Below are 18,610 nucleotides of genomic sequence, written 5' to 3' on the forward strand. Positions count from 1 at the left end.
GGGAGTGGATGCTTTCATAAAAGTAATGACAACCAAAAGTGCACGCCACAAGATGTTGTGTGTATGTCTGCGCGCTTTTTGTCAGCGTGAATGAGCGTGACGTGCGCAAACACACGCTCACCTTTCACTTGGGTCTCGTAGTCCGCAATGATCTCTTTATCCTTCTTGAACCTGGATGAGGACATGGTGCTCCTGCTTGTATGGCTGAGAGCCTGCAAGTCGAGCGCTCCAGTAGCTCCGGCTCCGCGTTTCTTGCAGAGGCTGCAGAACCTTGCGACGTTTCCTTGTTGAACAAAAGCGGCGTGCACTTCTTGCGACAATCGTTGGAATCAATGGGGGGAGAACACTCGGGTCCGATGTTGCATTGCTCTCTCTCTTTTTTTCCTTTTTTTTTTTTTTTTTCAATTTAATCCAGCAGCAAGCGGGTGCTGGTGAGAGGAGTTAGTGGGAGAAACAAAAGCCACAAAGGAGCGGCAAAGTGAACATGTTAAAGGGGAAATGGTGAGGAGTCAGCTCCCTGTCTCCTGCGTGCGACTATGAAGAAGATCACATTGATCAGACGCAGCGCGGCTGTCTGACTAATTGAGCTGCAGGCAATTTAGAGGCGAGAGAGAGAGAGAGAGAGAGAGAGAGAGAGAGAGAGAGAGAGAGAGAGAGAGAGAGAGAGAGAGAGAGAGAGAGAGAGAGAGTCACGTGGTTGATCCGTTCACGTACATGCACGCCACTCAGCACATCAGTACATACCTGATGGACCTACCCACGCCTTGCATTTGAAATATAATGAATGTAATCATCATGTACGTTTGATGGTATTCGTTGAGGTGTGCAGGATAGACAAAAATATACTGAAATTCTGATTCACTTTTTTTTTCAGTGAATGCCCAAAAAACAGAAATAAAATTAGAATATGCACTAATTAAAATATACACTATCAAGTTATTAATATATATAGTTAATATTCTCCTGCAGTAGAAGCGGTGTTGGAAAAGGATGGATGGACTTTGAAACATTTGTTTTATCAAGCAGAAACCCAAGGCAGGTAATGTCAGTGTGACACTATCGGTACAATGTCTCCCTCTAGTGGAGATACAATTAATAATAAAACTATATTTTGATATTTTTTACAATTATAAAAACATTTCAAACGAATTTTGTGTGGTGATAACTAGTTTCTATATCATATACATAGTAATAGCTACAGTAAACCCGAACATAAAAGATTCTTTATTGTCGTAATAAAGTCTGTTTTATTGTGTAGGTCTAAAACCGGAAAGATGTCCCCTTTTTCCGTCAACAACAGCAGTAGCGTGCAGCAGACACGTCTGGCCGTGTGTGACTACGTCGATTTGGCAAATTTACCTGCAACACGCTTCAAAGATTGTTTTCAGCATCGACGACTCCAGACGGTGAATTCATTGCACTGACACGATTATCGGTGAAGCCAGCGCTTTATTACATGAGTCGGCGTCTTGATTTTGCCGTGACAACTTCCTCCTAGCATTTCAAAGCTAGCATTAGCCAGATAGTATAACTTGTAAAAAAAAAAATGCTTTACAGTACAGTACCATTTTAATCTTGGAAACTGCAAATTGTTTTGTTTTTTTATCCGCACTGGAAATATAAATGACAGATCTCTATAACGAAGTATGGATTAAAATGGGAATGTGTTCAAGATATAATGAGAACAAATAGTTTTACACTTCCCACACGTTTCAAACACAGTGATTGTCTTTGTGTTCGTGCTTACTCTTAGAAAAACGGCCTAAAAGTGCATTGTGAAAAATAAGAAAAGATAGAGCGGTGAAATACTGGATCTATGTATCACTGAGTCAAAAACTTGGTTGTTAGGAAAGTAGTAATTAGTATTTTTCCTAACAGACTGGTGGAGTGATCATAATTTCCTTCATGTCTCATGACAGGATACCCACGGCCATGTTCTCCTCTGAAGACGGCGGTCCCGTTGAAGTGGAGTCCATCATCAGCGCCACCATTGGGGCGACGGTACCCACTGGGTTCGAACACACGGCTGCAGAGGAGGTTCACGAGAAGATTGGCGTTGAAGCGCGCATAAGCAAAGACCGTGGTCGTATTTACTTCACCGTTACTACTGACAAGCTCTTCCAGGTGAGACGGATGATTGAGGAGGAAAATGCTGTTGTTTGCCACACGCCTCCGACAGTTAAATGTGAATTGAATGTCCCCTTAGGTTCATCAGCTGAGGTCTGTGGACAACCTGTTTGTGGTTGTAGAGGAATATGATCAGTACCAGTTTAAAGAATCTAAGGTAACAGTCACGTGCAAAAACTGGTCCAGTACTGGTTCAGTGCTGTTTTTTTTAAATAATCTTTATAGCATTACTATATTAAGCAAACGCATTTCAACTTTTGGACATTCACTGTTTTAATACTCTTTCTGTAATACCCTAAAGTGCCAAAAGGTGGTGCCAAAGTTGCATTTTATTTCAAATGTATTGCCTTGACGGCATATTAATGCTAAGAAATTATGTTAGAGACAACGCTACTAAAGCAGGAAAAAAGGAGAAACAAAAAAGCAATTGATAATATTGTAGCTAATACCATGTTCAGATGTTTGACCTCTGTTAAATAATATTCTTTTGGAGCCAGAATTTTGCATTCATCTTATTTATTTGGGGTTGCTGTTAAGATCTGCATGGTTTTTTTGTTTTTTATCCAGGACGAGACACTGGCAGAGCTGCAGCAGCTTGCCTCCAAGCTCCCATGGACCAACGCCTTGGAGGTGTGGAAATTAAACCGCACTTTGAAAAAAAGAAAAAGCCAACGTAAAGGAGCCAATGGCACCAAAGTCAAACCTAGCGACAATGTCGGAGACACAACCGTGGTTGAGGACGAGTCGCAGGAGCAAACAGAGGGAGCGCCTCCAGCTGACAACCCAAACACGACAGAAGAGGCGCCTGACGCCGAGACCAGCACTCAGGACTCTGAGGAAGCAGCACCCGACGCTAAAGTCACGAAGTTCCGTGTGACTTGTAACCGGGCCGGTGACAAGCACAGCTTTTCCTCCAATGAGGCAGCTCGAGATTTTGGTGGGGCGGTGCAAGAGTTTTTCCAGTGGAAAGCCGACATGACCAAGTTTGACATTGAGGTAAGCGAAGAACTGAAATAGGAAATAGTCTGCCACTCGCTGCAGTTTATCAAATAGCTTTTTCCCCCCTATGCTGGTCTATCAAGCGACTTCAAGTAGAGCAGAACTGATTTGATTTCTGGGCTGTCAAATTGAATTGCACCGTGTCATTCGGCGAGTTGCTGATAATATTTTGGCTAAGTCACACGAGGCGTGCAAAACGCTCTCCGTGCGGTGCAAAGTAATTTCCCATCGCTGCAAACTCCTACCTCAATAATAATTGTATGTCAATCAAAACTGAACATTTGATAGAGTATCTGCTACACTATTTCTTTTTTGAATATGAATAGATGTTGAAGTGGTTGATGAGTGTATTTGATTGACCACCGAGCCAATGCTTCCTTCTTTAGGTCTTATTAAATATACACAATACCGAAGTGGTGATTGGCATCGCACTCACCGAGGAGAGTCTTCACAGGAGAAACATCAGCCACTTTGGACCCACCACACTCCGGTCTACCTTGTGCTATGGCATGCTCAGGTACAATCTGCCATCTTAACTGCTAACATTATTTAATTAGGTGAACTCATTCTGTATTTATTCAAGAGTCCAAAGGAAAAGTTTCCAAGTCTTCGTTTTAACCTAAACTGAGTAATATTTAAATCAAAATCTAGTTGGCTTTGTGTATATTGTGTAAACGAAGAATATAAAACAGTGACGAATGAGTTTTAATCCAAGCAGTTTATTTTTGTGCCACAAGATGGCGGAAGTGAGCTTTGTACTCACTGCCAAGCGATTGAATAAACCACATTCTGCTGTTTACGTTGTACTTTACAAAGGGATTATTATTATAAATAACTATAAAATGTGTGTACCATGAGATAGTTTATAAACCTCATGTACATGCAAGTATTTAGTCTGATTAGAGTATATAAACTTTCAAACAGGCAGATACATGGCAGTGAAGATGGAGTGGTGCTTGACTTAGCTTGTAAATTCCCTCAGGGCATCCCCCTTTTTCCTTATTACTCATCTGATTATGTGCTGACAGGCTGTGTAAACCTCAACCATCCGATATTATCCTTGATCCAATGTGTGGGACTGGTGCAATCCCTTTGGAGGTAACAATGCAGTTTGGAGAAATACAATTAATTTAGACAATGATTTAACTTGCCGTCTGTTGTGTTTGTGCATGTGTGTGTCTCCAGGGAGCAATAGAGTTTCCGGCATCTTTTTACATTTCTGGAGACAACAATGATATGGCTGTAAACCGCACGGTCAACAATGTGTGTCATATTCAAAAAAGGAAGGCGGACAAGGGCAGGTGAGCTTTATTTACATTTATTTAAATCTGGTGAATGGATATTTTCCATCACTGCAGTCAACTATCGCTGCGAGACGTGCTGTCAAAGTACCTTTGGTTTATTTACTGTTTCGTAAAGAGCAAGTTTGCCTGTCACAAACCGGTGGAAAAGTCAGCTTGTAAACATGTCGGGCTCTGTAGTTAATGATCCCGCTAATGACTGGGTGTGTGAAATGCCACAAAATTCTTGAGGCTGTATTTTCAAAGTTAAATAAGTACTCACATTAAGGTGTTGCAAATTGCTTATTTATAGCATTAAGATACCATTCTTTTTTCTATTGACTAAATAAGGTATTAGCTAGTTTGAAACTCGATTTGGGGTGTGCTTGACAATTGTTTTGAAAATATTGTAATGAAGTGTCTGTGTTTACAGTGCCCCTGGGCTGCCCATTGACACTGTCCGCTGGGATTTGTGCAGTTTACCCGTGAGGTCCAGCTCAATTGACATCATCATCACTGACATGCCCTTTGGGAAGAGGTATGGAGTCATAGCACACACAAAATGGTTTAAAACAGCTGTGTCGAAAGTCATTTTGCTCCAATGAGATGTTTACTTTTAAAGGATGGGCTCCAGGAAGAAGAACTGGGACCTTTACCCATCCTGCCTGAGAGAAATGGCCCGCGTATGCAAACCGACCTCTGGGAAGGCTGTGCTGTTGACACAGGACAAAAAATGCTTTTCAAAGGTATCGCCCTTCCTCATTATGGAAAGTTGCGTCACTTTTTTTGTTGGCGTGCCTTCATTCCCGTCTGCATGACCTCCCACAAAATGATCAATCTGTGAATCAGAAGACACTGTTTCGCAATAGTCTTTCTCAGTTTTAGCCTACTGTATATGTCTGATGGTTTATCACAATTTTTTTTTTTATGTGCTCTGCAGGCCGTGTCCAGAATGGGGGGATTGTGGAGGAAGCAGCACACTGTTTGGGTCAATGTTGGCGGTTTACACGCTGGAGTGTTCCTACTCAGGCGGACCGGCGCCGTGTTTGGCCAAACTCCTGAAGATGTGTATGAATCACAAGGGATGACACGAACGCAAGGAGATCAAGAAGACAGTCAGCGTTCTTAGATTGCAGTTCCCATGATGTATATGTTGGATCAACATAATTTTGGTTGTCTTAGCTGATTTCATCAACTGTTTTTTTAAGTTTTCATGTCAAGTGGCCAAGTCTCATTTTCTGTACAGCCAAACAAAAATAAGCCTTTGTTGACTTCACTTCTAATTCAAGCAGACGATAACAAATTGGTTGCTGCTGTACCTAATGTAGTGACTTACTAGGACACGTTTACTGTTACCGCCTTAAGTTGATCTCATGACACTGAAACAAAGGTTATCGCAGATGTTTTTGGTGCATCAATAAAAAACTCAAAGACAAAAAAAGCCACTGTCAGAAAAGTCCTTAGTAGGACATAGCTTCAAAGGCTTGGTCTCAGTTTCTCGTTGAATTGCACAAGTCATTGTGTCGATACTCTTGACTGACTAGTTTGTGTGGGACACATTCTTCCGTAAATCATTAAACATATTTGAACCAGGAAAGAAAAATTCACCACAATGATTTAAATGAAGATTTGCATGTTGGGGCGCTTCCTTCTCAACCCTCTCACACCTTGCACTGTGAACGATATAAAAAAAAAAAATCCACCAATCACACAAGGACAATTTAGAGTCTTCAATGTTTATGGAATGTAGGAGGAAGCTGGCGTACCTGGAGAAAATCCCCACACACAACAAAAAACAGCAAAACCAAAACTGAGACTTCAGAACTGTTTAGCAGACATGCTACCTATTGTTCTTTAAACTTTAAATCACTCCAAAAGTTCTACAAGACCTGACCTTAAAAACACAAAAGCAACAGTAAGAAAAAGAAAAAAAAAGGAAAAAAATTCAGGCAAAATGACCTGGCAGAAACAGAAAATTGGGGGGGGGTTGGCAAATTTTAGCTTCGAGTCACGTTTCCAAAATTCATATAGACCCCAAAAGGTTTGTGCAGAAATAAAAATGCTACGTCATTCAGTCCAATCCCTTGCAGTTCTCCATCGAGATGCGCAGGCGGTACTTTGCTATGGCGGAAGTGCCTTTAAAAGAAGTGACAGCCCGCGGCACGAGCACACACGCTCGACAACGTCAAGGGCAACTTCCACACGAGATGATCTGGACTGTCTTCCTACTGGTTCAAGCGGTGCTACTCTACCTCCTCGTCACACACAGATCCAGGTTGGAGTTTTTTTTTAAAAAATTATCCGAACTTTCACACGATGTTGCAGCGCTCTGATTTGACTTTATGCTTCAGGTCCGAGAGTGATCCACCTCTTGACAAAGGTGCGATCCCGTGGCTGGGTCATGCGATTGAATTTGGAAAAGACGCAGCCAAGTTCTTGAATCGAATGAAACAGAAGCATGGCGACATCTTTACAGTGAGTACACTCCACTTTGAAATAGACCTCTGTAACAGTATTCCAAAATAGCATTAAATACAAATGGATATTACTTTTAGGTAAAAAAAATATTATACATGGGACTGGGATTTCTTTATTGACAATACTAATACATTTGTGAAGGAACTGTTTGCTTCACATGCTTAGAAAATACTTTCATGTCTTTTTGTGGCTGTGACATCTGTGTGAGTTTCTATACGTGAGCCGTGGCCAACAGCAGCTTCTGCGTGTGTGCTCACCGCGTTTGTGCTTTAAGTTCTCTTCACATTTAATACACATTTGTGGAAGTACTCACTAAGAAAAACGTGTTGTGTCGGTGCTGTCCAGGTGCGCGTCGTCGGGCGCTACGTGACCGTGCTGCTGGATCCTCACTCGTACGACTGCGTGATCAACGACAGCGACTCGCTGGACTTTGAGCGCTATGCCGATGTGCTCATGGAAAAAATTTTCAAGTTGCGCCTGCCGCATCGCCAACCCGCTCGCACAAAAGCGCTGATGAAACAGTACGTTTTACTCTCCTTGCTCCTCCTCTGCCCGAGGGCCTGAGGTCATGTAGCCTTTTCATGTTCATTTCCATTTCTGATGGGTTTGTTTCTTGTAAACACTGTGTCTCAACGTCTCTCTATTTTTAGAACTTACGGTTTCACTTTTGCTCACTTTGAGTCCATCTGAATGAAAGTGAACACCCATTTATCAAATGACATGCATTCCAGCCCCGCCTTGCAATAGGGGAATACAAAATACATTTTAAAAAATATTACTATGTTTAAAAAGATAAAACAAAAACTGGAAAAAAAAAAAAAAAAAGCGCTTGCTCCAACAATATTGTCCAGTGATTCTCTAAGGAGCACTGATTTTCTTTCATTCTATACTGATGTAGAAATGTGGAAAATAAATCTCAGTGTTATAGTAACTGAGGGAAAATATAGGTAGGTCAAAGTGCGTAATGGTGACAATGAGTAATTCCACATTGTCACAACGCCATCAATCAGGAAGTTCTCATTGTTACGCGGCAGTTAACCAGCCTTTGTTCCACCGCAGGCACTTCCGAGGAATGAATTTGGCCACCTTAAACGAAACCATGTGCAGGCACCTGGAGTCCTTGCTGAAAGCCGAGATCCCTCCGAACCTTAAATACGGGAAACAGAAGGAACTCTTCGACTTCTCATACGGCCTTCTCTTCAAGTAATGTCTTTACCTCAATTTTTTCCTGGTCTACTAGCTTGTTGACAAGTCTGTTTTTTTTCTTCTTACTATTTCAGTGATTGCATGTTTTTCGCAGTTGTGTTCCAACATGTATAAACAAATCTCTGACTTCACTTGGGTTGCTTTACCTAGCTACTGCTGCTTACATACCAGCCTGCATTGAATTGTTTGTAAACATCCCAAGATAAACTTAGGATGGCTCCACTTTTAAGATGACTTGTTTGCTGACTCCTTTCCGCTCGCCCGCATCGAAATGCGGCTTGCGTGATAAAAGTAAACAAACGTGACGTCGGGCCATGAGGCATCCGAGACGTGTCCAGATGCGTAAGCGTCAGGACACCCAATTGTGTGGGCAAATGAGTGGAAAAATACCTGAAGTTTAAAATGATTCCTGAATGTCTCCTTTTTTATTTACAGGGCGGGTTACCTGACGCTCTTCGGAGGAGAACAGAATAATAATAGTGCCGATCCTACGAGTGTCTATGACGAGTACCGCAAGTTTGACAACCTTCTAACCAAGCTTGCAAGAAGAACCTTGAAGCGAGGTAACCATCCATTAATAATGAAGTAGTGAATGGGAGGTGCCGCCCCCATTTATATATTGCTATGACTCATTGGGCGCGCTTGCCTCACCTCTTACCTGCACTCTGCTGCCTTGACATCACTGCTGTACTTGTTTTCTGGTTTCCATAGTGAAGTTTCAGATTGGAAATATTGTGCAGTGGTTGTTGATCTACACCTCACTAATGATTATAATAACGTCCAGTAATAACTCAAGGGGGGAATTAGAGCAAGCAGCATCACAAATTTTAGATTTTAATAGCCATGATACTTTTCCATTTATTCCCTACACTATACAATAAATTCAAATTCCTGATTCAAATCATATTTTCAGATTGAAATGAATGGAAATGTAATCAATTCGTTTTTTAAAAAGAGAAATAGCACTAAAAATGTTATACTCTTAAAAAAACGTACAGCAATGACGAGATGAAATCAAATGTAAAGAATTAAATCGTTTCGGCAACAATTTTTGCTTCATTCAGCGCTCGTATCAGAAGATTTGCTCTCAACTCCAAGCAAAAAAATAAATCATCCAACAGCGACTCGTTTCTTCAAAAACACGACAAAATGCGAGGGAAAACAAAAGGGTGGAAAATGCGATTTCACGATAGCTCTTGTTTTTCTCTTTTGTTGTACTCACTGACATGTCTTTGCAAGCTGTCTTGCTGCTTTGATGTCATTTTGTTTACTGAGCTTACACAGCTATCTGATGTGCTGATTTCCTATCAGTGAAGAAGCCTCTATTTACTTTTTATGTAAATATATTTAGAATTCACATAAAAGCACTTTGAGGAAAAATGCAATCAATCGCAAGAAAAATGTCATTCATTCCCCTTCATTGAAAGTCTATTTTGTTCTTTTTGTTAACAGATGAGAGCAGGACAGCTCAGAATGCTCGTCACAGGTTGTGGGAACTTTTGACCCCGGCGGGTCAGACGGAGGACTCAGGGTCACACGCGTGGATTTACGCCTATAGGCGACTTCTGCAGCATGAAGGAGTGGATGAGGAGATGCAGAAGCGGGCTGTACTGATGCAACTTTGGGCCACTCAAGTGAGCGTGAGATCTAGATGTTGTGTGTGTTGTGTCTAGGGAACATTGGAAGGCTGATGGAGATTAGCCGGAGTTATCTGCTTTATCAAATGAACTTGCTTGAACTTGAATTGCAGTACTCGGCTTCTCTCCACATGAGGGTACTGTTCACTTTCTGCTTTAATGCGGGGGGGACTCACAATTTTGCATTCATGTAGTCCATCTATTTGTGTAAAAAAAAAAAAAAAAAGGCTCTGGGAGATTACTTTCACTCCTGTACTTAAGGCAAAATAACAAACTACAGATGCTAAAATGTCCTCAAGTAAAAATGTGCTAAGTTTATAACATTTTGTATGCATTAGCCATTTTGCTAACTTAAAAAAAAATGCATTAATTCGACGAAGGAGTAGAGAGTGCAGATATCCGTTTTCAAATGTAAAAAGCCATTAGAAACTTTCTCAATAAAGTAGCTCAAAAATTAGTACCGCAAGTAATTTTATGTCCACTCCTCGCTCGAGAGATAAACAATTGATCAATGATGAATAAAAGATCAATTCTAACTTTTCACTCAGCAATAATTGAGCTTGAGCGATTGCCACTTTGGAGGCAAGTTCCGCTCACATTCACCTAAACTCTATTCTGACTCATTCCATCTTGCCTCCAGCCCTGCTGGAGGCCCTCTTTGTATTCAATGTGTTGGTTTGATCAGAAGTCAACTTGGCCCCACGGGCAGCTTACTCATCATTTTGTTCTGCACTTGTCGCCTTCGTTTTATTTCCAACTTTTGAATCATAACTGTGAAGTGACGCTGAGTCACACTTGTACGAGTCAGGCATTCATTACAAACATGCTATTTGAATCATAAAAACCATTTTCACACCAGAAATGGTGTTGATGAGTTTGTAATAAATCTAAATTGCGTTTCTCATGTTGTTTTTGCCTTAAGGGAAGAATTTATTGGACCATTTATGTTGAATTTGCTTGTTTGATTGTGTTTGGGCATATTCATTTTGTCATCCTGGGAAAAAATTAAAACTAATATTAAAGTAAAACTCACATTTATCATGAAACTTAGTTCAATAATATAATCATAACTGACTTTTGGAAATGATGTAATGTTTATTTAATGCTTCTGTCCAAATGGATGCAAACAAAAGAAGGGACTCTTGTAATAGAAGAGCAATCCGTCTCTACTGGCGTGTTTTGATTGAAGATTTCTTCCCCTTTTCTTTTTTCTGCCCCGATTGTCGCATGTCACATTGTGCTCCTGTTTGCCTTTGCCAAACAAGCACCTGTGCTGTCGCTATGCAACAGCAGAGTGAGACAAAAAGGACAACGTGGTCACTGTCCTCTTTTTGTTTGCTCGCAGGGTAACGTCGGCCCCGCCGCCTTTTGGCTTTTAGGATTCTTGTTGACAAATCCTGAAGCGCTGAGTGCTGTGAGGAGCGAGTTCAAGCAGATTGCCCAGATGGAAACATCAGGAACTTCTCTTCTCCACTCCCGTGGAAACACTCCAGTTTTCGGTGGGTGAAACGCAACCGAAACATTTCATTTATTGATGGCCGTTTGAAGCTTTCCTCTTTACCAGTTGTTCTCAAACTTGGCTCCATGACTCATGAGGTCAGCAAAAATAATTTGCAATGAATGATGTCATCATTTAAAAAAACTATATTACCTAAATCCTGTACAGTCTTGGAAACCGTGCGCCAATAAAACAAACACACCAAACAAATTACTCCTACTTAGCTTTGGGCTAATTAAAAGAGCCGATACGTTTGTGATGAATGACCACACAAGGAACCTCTGCTATTAATTGTAATTCTTCTTTCTGCCCTTTGTAGACAGTGCCTTGGAGGAGACTCTTCGACTCACTGCGGCCCCCTTCATCACCAGAGAGGTAGTGCAGGAGAAAACCATTCAAATGGCTAATGGTCAAAAGTACCATCTGCGAAAAGGAGACCGGGTGTGCTTGTTCCCGTTCACCAGCCCTCAAATGGACCCTGAGATTCACCCAGAGCCGCAGGTGGGTATTCTTATTACTTGTGTAATTGTCCCCGCTCCATCTAAACATTTGTTGACACTGAATAAATAGAGACGGAGTCATACAGTGGAAAAAGGGAGTAATTTACGCCTCCTCAAAGTGTTTCTAATCTCCCGGTTAGCATTTGCATGAGGGGGGGGGGGGGGGGTGAACTCCCACACATATCTGACCGTTCTTTTTCCCCCAATAAGAGGTCAACCGTGCGCCTCTGAGGGATTAGTATGGCAGTGAAACAAAATCACCACTAATTAGCGTGGGAAGGACATAGCAAGGTCACTTTGAAACTTGTAGTGACGCACACGTTGAAGGGGATTTGTGTCAACAAATCCGACGCGTCACTGCTGTGAAAATGTGTTTGCAGAAGTTCCAGTTTGACCGCTTTCTAAATAAGGATGGATCGGCGAAGAGGGATTTTTACAAAGGAGGCATAAAGTTGAAATATTACACCATGCCGTGGGGTGCAGGCGCCAATGGCTGTGTGGGAAAGCAGTTTGCCATCAATACCATCAGACAGTGAGTATGCTGGAATTAGCACAGATAGACCTCCCATGATCTGACTTTGGAACCCACTTTGTGTCTTTTCCGTATCCCCCATTCAGGTTTGTGTACTTGGTGTTGGATATGGATTTGGAATTGTGTGACATCAATGCTCAGATGCCGGAGATAAACACCAGCCGTTATGGATTCGGTATGCTCCAACCAAAGGGAGACTTGTTGGTGCGCATGAAAGCCAGGAGGACGAACTAGATCTTTGTAGTACTTGTATGTACATGTTAGCATAGCATTGTGTCAAAATGCCTTTTATACTTTTGTATTTTATATTTAAAATGAGAATTTTATAATTATTTTTATAATTATATTGTTATTATTTTTTAAGTATTTAAGAATAAATAAATGTGAAGTATCAGTCTTTTCTGTTGTTTTACTGAGGAGAGCACTTTTTGATTCACCTTTTAATTTGATTCGCATATTTGTACTTTTTTTTCAAGATTTTTCATTGTTTAAATATTTTTTTATTGCGTGGAAGATTGCCATCCTCAATCCCTAAGCGCTGACCAAATGCCCCCTTCCTCCAAGATGTGCTCTGACACTACGTCTCCTACATTACGTCATGTATGAAACATGTTCCTTCATGTTAACTGGTGATAATTCATATGAAGAGCAAAGTCGTCTGTACTTTAAACAATGTCACAGTGACATACATGCCCACTGTTTGGAAAGCGAGTGGAAAGTTTAGATTTGTATAGGACCCGGGAAGCTCCTAATCACTTCCTGACAACTGCAACAATTTGTGAGGCTGTGCTGATGATGAACACCATATGGAAACGTAGAATACAAAAACAGCATTTCCATTCATTTCAAAGGTGAACTATGATTTTGAGTTATGAACGTGATCACAGAATTAATTTAACTCTTATTTTAAGGTACCTCTGAGTACTTGTTCCACAGCAAAAGGTCTACTATGGGAGGATTTTATATCAACCTCGCACCTGTGTATTATTACTGTTCTGCATTAAAAAAATGCATTTTAGTGAAAAAGAAAAACAGCGCCGCCTGGTGGTCTGGTGCCCCGCCTGGTCGCACACAACGCATTGACTTTAGCTTGTGCAGCTGTCTGGCAGAGTGAGGGTTAAAGTGAGCTGGAGCAGCCTGAGCGAAAGGAAGCCTGGCAGTGGGAGCAGTCTACACTCCCACACAGCGCCCAGCTGGATGCAGCACACTGCGAGGGGGAGCCCCCGAACCGAACCCACAATATTCCGTGGGTCGACTTGTTGATTCTCACCTGGAGGAGGGGCTACTGACGAAGACGTGTCTGTTAAGGAGGAAAAAAAGAAAAAGAGCAAGAGGGGAAGGAAAAGGGAACAACATTTCCATCATGTCTCCATCCTGCTCATGATGCCTTCATCACATCCGAGCCCAGCGCAGCAGCTCCGGACGGGTTTGCCACCTTTACACGTGGGTCTGATTGAAATGAAGCTGCCGCACGTCCATGACATGATCCAGGCTGCACGGGAGACGCGTACGAACACTTTCTTTACTTTTGAATTTGTCATTGCTGAAGTTAGTGTTTCCTGTCAAAACTAGATGATTTCCATTTAAAGCATAGTTTCAGCACCAGACAGCGACACAATAATCAGCACTGGACAGCTCACACTGTCCAAAAATCCAACAATCCTTCCTCGGAAACGTATAATTAGTTGATTATTAGTAACGTGGGCAATTAAACAAAGCATGTGTTTAAAATATGTACAATTACACGTATACGAGCTTTGGATTGATTAATCAATTCTTTAATGTATTAATTTATTTAAAAATACTGTAAACTTATTTATATCCTTCTAGCTGTAGAGCCTCATGCTCATACCAGTAATGATAGATAAACAGATTGTACATGGTGTTACTAGCATTATTGATCTAAGAAGTTTTTTTTTTTAAAATAGGCACAGAAAAACTTAATTGCAATTTAAACATTGTTAAACAAAATATACCGTTTGAATATTTATAGAGGTTGAATTTTCTATACCGTATAGCTCTTGTACTGAATCTGATTAAAAAGTCTTCATTAAGAATAGTCATATTAGCAAGTGAGTCCAATTTGAGTCATGTAACATGTAAGTCCAATTTATCACAGGGATCCCCCGCGTCTTCCCTCGTCAGCAAGAATAGCGTCCCTGCCTCGTAAAGCAGATTAAAATATCTATTCTGTTCTCTGATGAGTGGATAAACCACTTGACATTTCTGCTGTAGGACAGTGCACCGACTGCGCTTTGAGCATTAGCACCCTGTTCTCATACCAGAGCCACCCAGCATAGGTGGAAATTGGTAATATAGAGTTCATATATTTTTTTTGTGTTGCTATACTACTTTCACATTCTTTAAATACATTAAAACACACTTAAATTTATTAAAACACACTTTGTAAGTTAGTCCTTGGCACCCGCATTCTTTCTTTCACTGTCAAGAAATGAGAGAAACCACTATGAGAAAATGAAAAGACTATTGGGCCAGTTCTCCAAATAAAATGCAAAGCGTGCTATTTTAAGTTGTCATTTGTCCCATTTTTCCCATTTACTGTAAAGCTGACATGAATAAGAGACTTAATCTTTGTCTATTGTCTACCAAAATATTCAACCAAATCATGTAATAATAAACAACCACGTAATCATAATAAAAAAAAAACAGCTGTGATAACATTTCAAGGCAGCAAACTTGGATGCATTTTTAATTTGAAGTTGCTGTTGTTGCAGCCACGGGAAGAGAGTGCTCTCGTCTTTGGCACTGACTGAGCGGCTCGAGCGAAGATGATCAAAGTGGCGGCAAGGTCGTCCGTAGCGCAGCCGCCGGACGCGGTGGACATCATTCGAAGCAAGCACACCCGCCGGGTAAGGCTCAACGTTGGGGGTCTCCTTCACGAGGTCCTGTGGAGGACGCTGGACCGCCTGCCCCGCACAAGACTTGGCAAGTTGCGGGACTGCCACACCCATGAGTCCATCATGGAGATCTGCGACGACTACAGCCTGGACAGCAATGAGTACTTCTTCGACAGGCACCCCGGTGCCTTCACGTCCATCCTGAACTTCTACCGCACGGGGAAGCTGCACATGATGGAGGAGATGTGCGCCCTGTCCTTCAGCCAAGAGCTGGACTTCTGGGGCATCGACGAGATCTACCTGGAGTCTTGCTGCCAGGCCCGCTACCACCAGAAGAAGGAGCAGATGAACGAGGAGCTCAAAAGGGAGGCGGAGAACATGAGGGAGCGGGAAGGTGAGGAGTTTACCACCACATGCTGCTCGGAGAAGAGGAAGAAACTTTGGGACCTCCTTGAGAAACCCAGCTCATCATTTGCCGCTAAGGTAAAGTCCAAAATTTTCATATGCACTTTTCAATTTGAGGGGATTTTGGTTGCCAAGCAACTGTGTTGAAGTCAGTTTAGGAGCTTTGTTTGGACACAAGTAGTGCTTTGCCGCCATCTTGATGAATCTATAGGCAATTATAAAGCTTTTCATAGGGGTGTCTACGGACTGGCGCGATGAAGTCCTTCCAATCTCGGCAGTAATGAGCAAGTTAGGTTCTGATTAGGTTCCTTGTCCATTCAAAATTGTCTGGCAGAAAAAGCGGAGTGGTTTAGCTGCTAGAAAATATAACCTGAAGGATACTTTCAAATTCCAAAAAACAGTGGGTGGCTCAAATGAGCATAACTGTGGGCCTTTTTGCTCTGCACTGTGTCAATATTATAACAAAATTGGCTTCGTGGACGTGCAGGATACAAAGGAGAAGGTTTGTCGTTTCACAGCACACATCCATTTCAGACATGTGGATTTTTGCAATGCGTACACAACTTGTACCTTCTGCCATTTGATGGAAGACATTTTATATAGGCCACCGGTTACCATATATTACTTGCATAGAACAGGATTGGCTGCCACCTAGTGGAAGTAAAATAAAATGTATTTAATTAGTTGATCATTAACTTCTTTCATAGTCCAAAAAGGAATGTAATTAAATGCAAATCATTTCTTATGTTGGATTTCATTGGAATTATCCAATGAATGACTTTCCATCATGTGGAGTGAAGGTGTCTAATGTTAAGACAAGAAATGGAGGGGTGGCGTAGAGGGAGTATTTCAGTTTACATCTGGAGGCTATAAATCTCTGCAGTTTGACGAACAGTCTGACATTCCTTTTTTGCCCCAATTGGTACTTTTCATCTGTTCCTTTGAGAGCTGCAGGAGGGAGAAGTAATGAGAAAAAAAATGTTACACACAAAAGTGAGAAATGTTCCTCTAAGTGCAACTTATTCTGTTTAAAACTAAGCTAACTAATTTTGCGACTATGCATAATCAATAATGTCCACCAACTGTCTTTTCCTAATGACGCATTTTTAGATGCATATATGACAGCCGTTATTGTCTTCCATTATTGGATTCGTTAGCGACTCGAGTCTCGAGGTGATTAATGAATGCCTGTTTTGACGATGCCACGACTGGCACCTTTTGTTTAATTGAATGTCACATATTTATAGAAGCGCACATCTTCATTATACACCAACTTCCTTTCTATCCTCTACTCAATCATCCCGCTCATTAACACACTCCCAGCCCACGCTTTGCAGCGCTTCACTGGGGATCAATGGACACGGGCTGTGCTTAATAGAGTATATGAGGCAGTTTTCAATTAAAATGTGGATTCACTAGACCCCGTTGCATGTGTTAGCATTACAATAGCAGCAGCTCAGGGAGTGTAGATGTTCACAGAGGTTAGCCTTTTCATTACTGTACTCCACATTCAGCGGGGAGCAGAACCAAGGATAGTTTTTTTATATTCAGTGCATTACTCCTCGAGACGACCTGTCAGTCTTTGATTTTTTTTTTTTTTTTTTACCACAGTGTAAGTCAGAGGGTAGTTGGCCCATGTAGTGCATTTTGAAATGTGTCGGAAAGACAGCGGAGGTTCTCAGCATTTCCGAAACAAGACACCTCGGTCAAAACAAGACTAAAGGAAGCTTCAAACACCTCCGTGGACGGAGCTTTCTGCATAATTTATCCAGCTCATCTAGTGAGATAACCCGCTGTATCCGTGACCTTGAATAGCTCCTAATTATGATTTCTTAAATAGATCACGTTGCTCCTGTCTGTGACACTTGCTGGCCCTCAGCTCTCCCTGGAGATGGATTTTATTCTAGCTACAGAAAGCAGAGTTGTAATTATTAGCAACAATAGTGGACGTGTTTTTACATATCAAGGGAAACCGTAGCACTATCTAATTGGATTTTTTTTTTTTTAATCACTCGTAGTTTGGTTACATAGACATACATTAGCTATGTGAATTCCATAGTCTTTGTCCCATTTCATCAAAACTGTTTGAATCCACAGCTCATGACATGCTCAATGAGCCACGACTTCATGTTTTGTTTTCCATTAAGGGTGGCGAAAAAAAAAAGTGCTAAACTGAGGTTACCTGGTGGCTCATAAAGGTGATGTTGTTTAATTGAAGTGTTGAAATGGCTTGTTCCTAAACAGATTCTGCCTCATTTATTTTTCAGCACTGATGAAATTTTAATTGCCCATTAATAAGATCTCACTTCATGCCAGGAAGAAGTCTGTGCAATGCGGAATGTATATAACCCCACGTGCCTCGTCAAGTACAATATATAAACTGACAGAAGCGCCTGTACTCAAATGAGCCATTTTCACACCAAAGCAGCATGAAAGGACATCGTGGATGCCGCAGTTGCTCGCACGACTCCCAGTTTTGAAGTGTTGGAGCGTTATTGAATAGTTTTAGGCTCACTTGAGTCTGCCTATCCACCGTGGGCCAGCCCGCTAAATAATTCAACAAACAATATGGGCTGAAGGAAAACTTGCAGGTAATCAGTGCATCAATAAAAGATAAGATCTTGATGCGGCACATGCTAAGTGTCTGATACTTTAGTTCTGAGCGCTGAGATGTACAGTATGACTGAGAATGAGCGTCTATCGCTCCCTTGAAATGAACACCGTCCCAAAACTCACTTCTTCATGCAAGCACAGGCCCCAAATGGCCGTTCTTCTCCAGTGCACACTCAACGGAAAAGAACATTACTCTGCTGTGTGAGCTGTGCTTGTGTTACTCATGAAAAAGAACACTTGGAACGCGTGCGAGGGTGTTGAGGATGATCAAGTAAAGTTATGTTGAAAGTCCCCCAAAAAAAATACATTGCAGAACCACCAATGCCCTACAGCTGAATGATCAACTATTTATTGAACTTTTGAACTTATATAACCATAGAAGTCACACATTTAGGCTTCCTGGTTGATGTCTTTTAGTCATATCGATTTGTTTGGGGGGGGGGGGAACCATGAAACAGGTAAATAGAAGTTGAATCA

The 18,610-nt window shown here is 41.5% G+C and overlaps 4 protein-coding genes across 6 annotated transcripts in view; 3 read left to right on the plus strand and 1 right to left on the minus strand.

Moving 5' to 3' along the window:
* Nucleotides 1-589, minus strand: part of srgap3 (SLIT-ROBO Rho GTPase activating protein 3) — a 32,419-nt gene extending 31,830 nt beyond the window's left edge. For both annotated transcript variants that reach the window (XM_088389602.1, XM_088389601.1), the window contains exon 1: nt 122-589. In XM_088389602.1, coding sequence (XP_088245728.1) covers nt 122-185 — 64 coding nt within the window. In that variant the 5' untranslated portion in view covers nt 186-589. The remainder of the gene's footprint in view (nt 1-121) is intronic.
* Nucleotides 590-1,279: 690 nt separating this feature from the next.
* thumpd3 (THUMP domain containing 3) lies at nt 1,280-6,022 on the plus strand. 2 transcript variants are annotated; one of them, XM_088389209.1, is made up of 10 exons: nt 1,280-1,406; nt 1,920-2,124; nt 2,207-2,284; nt 2,695-3,123; nt 3,513-3,643; nt 4,155-4,224; nt 4,312-4,427; nt 4,840-4,944; nt 5,029-5,152; nt 5,347-6,022. In XM_088389209.1, exons 2-10 carry the CDS (start codon nt 1,933-1,935, stop codon nt 5,533-5,535), a joined length of 1,434 nt encoding a protein of 477 aa, XP_088245335.1. In that variant the 5' UTR covers nt 1,280-1,406; nt 1,920-1,932; the 3' UTR covers nt 5,536-6,022. The 2 variants fall into 2 exon arrangements, with proteins under 2 accessions (XP_088245335.1, XP_088245336.1); XM_088389210.1 differs by having other exon boundaries at nt 1,283-1,435.
* A 506-nt stretch (nt 6,023-6,528) lies between these two features.
* On the plus strand, nt 6,529-12,651 carry LOC148390725 (prostacyclin synthase-like). The gene is made up of 10 exons (XM_088389208.1): nt 6,529-6,681; nt 6,758-6,881; nt 7,230-7,405; nt 7,944-8,087; nt 8,526-8,653; nt 9,543-9,724; nt 11,073-11,226; nt 11,545-11,726; nt 12,106-12,257; nt 12,344-12,651. The coding sequence occupies exons 1-10, from the start codon at nt 6,530-6,532 to the stop codon at nt 12,489-12,491; spliced, it is 1,542 nt and encodes a 513-aa protein (XP_088245334.1). The 5' UTR covers nt 6,529; the 3' UTR covers nt 12,492-12,651.
* Nucleotides 12,652-13,404: 753 nt separating this feature from the next.
* The window catches only part of LOC148390726 (potassium voltage-gated channel subfamily B member 1-like), a 28,948-nt gene continuing 23,742 nt past the window's right edge, over nt 13,405-18,610 (plus strand). Inside the window, exons 1-2 of the mRNA XM_088389207.1 lie at nt 13,405-13,764; nt 14,993-15,598. Of these exons, the coding sequence (XP_088245333.1) occupies nt 15,047-15,598 (552 nt within the window). The 5' untranslated portion in view covers nt 13,405-13,764; nt 14,993-15,046. The remainder of the gene's footprint in view (nt 13,765-14,992; nt 15,599-18,610) is intronic.

The sequence above is a fragment of the Syngnathus floridae genome, chromosome 11 (assembly GCF_059516105.1).
Source record: "Syngnathus floridae isolate MCC-2025c chromosome 11, RoL_Sflo_1.0, whole genome shotgun sequence".
NCBI classification, from domain to species: domain Eukaryota; kingdom Metazoa; phylum Chordata; class Actinopteri; order Syngnathiformes; family Syngnathidae; genus Syngnathus; species Syngnathus floridae.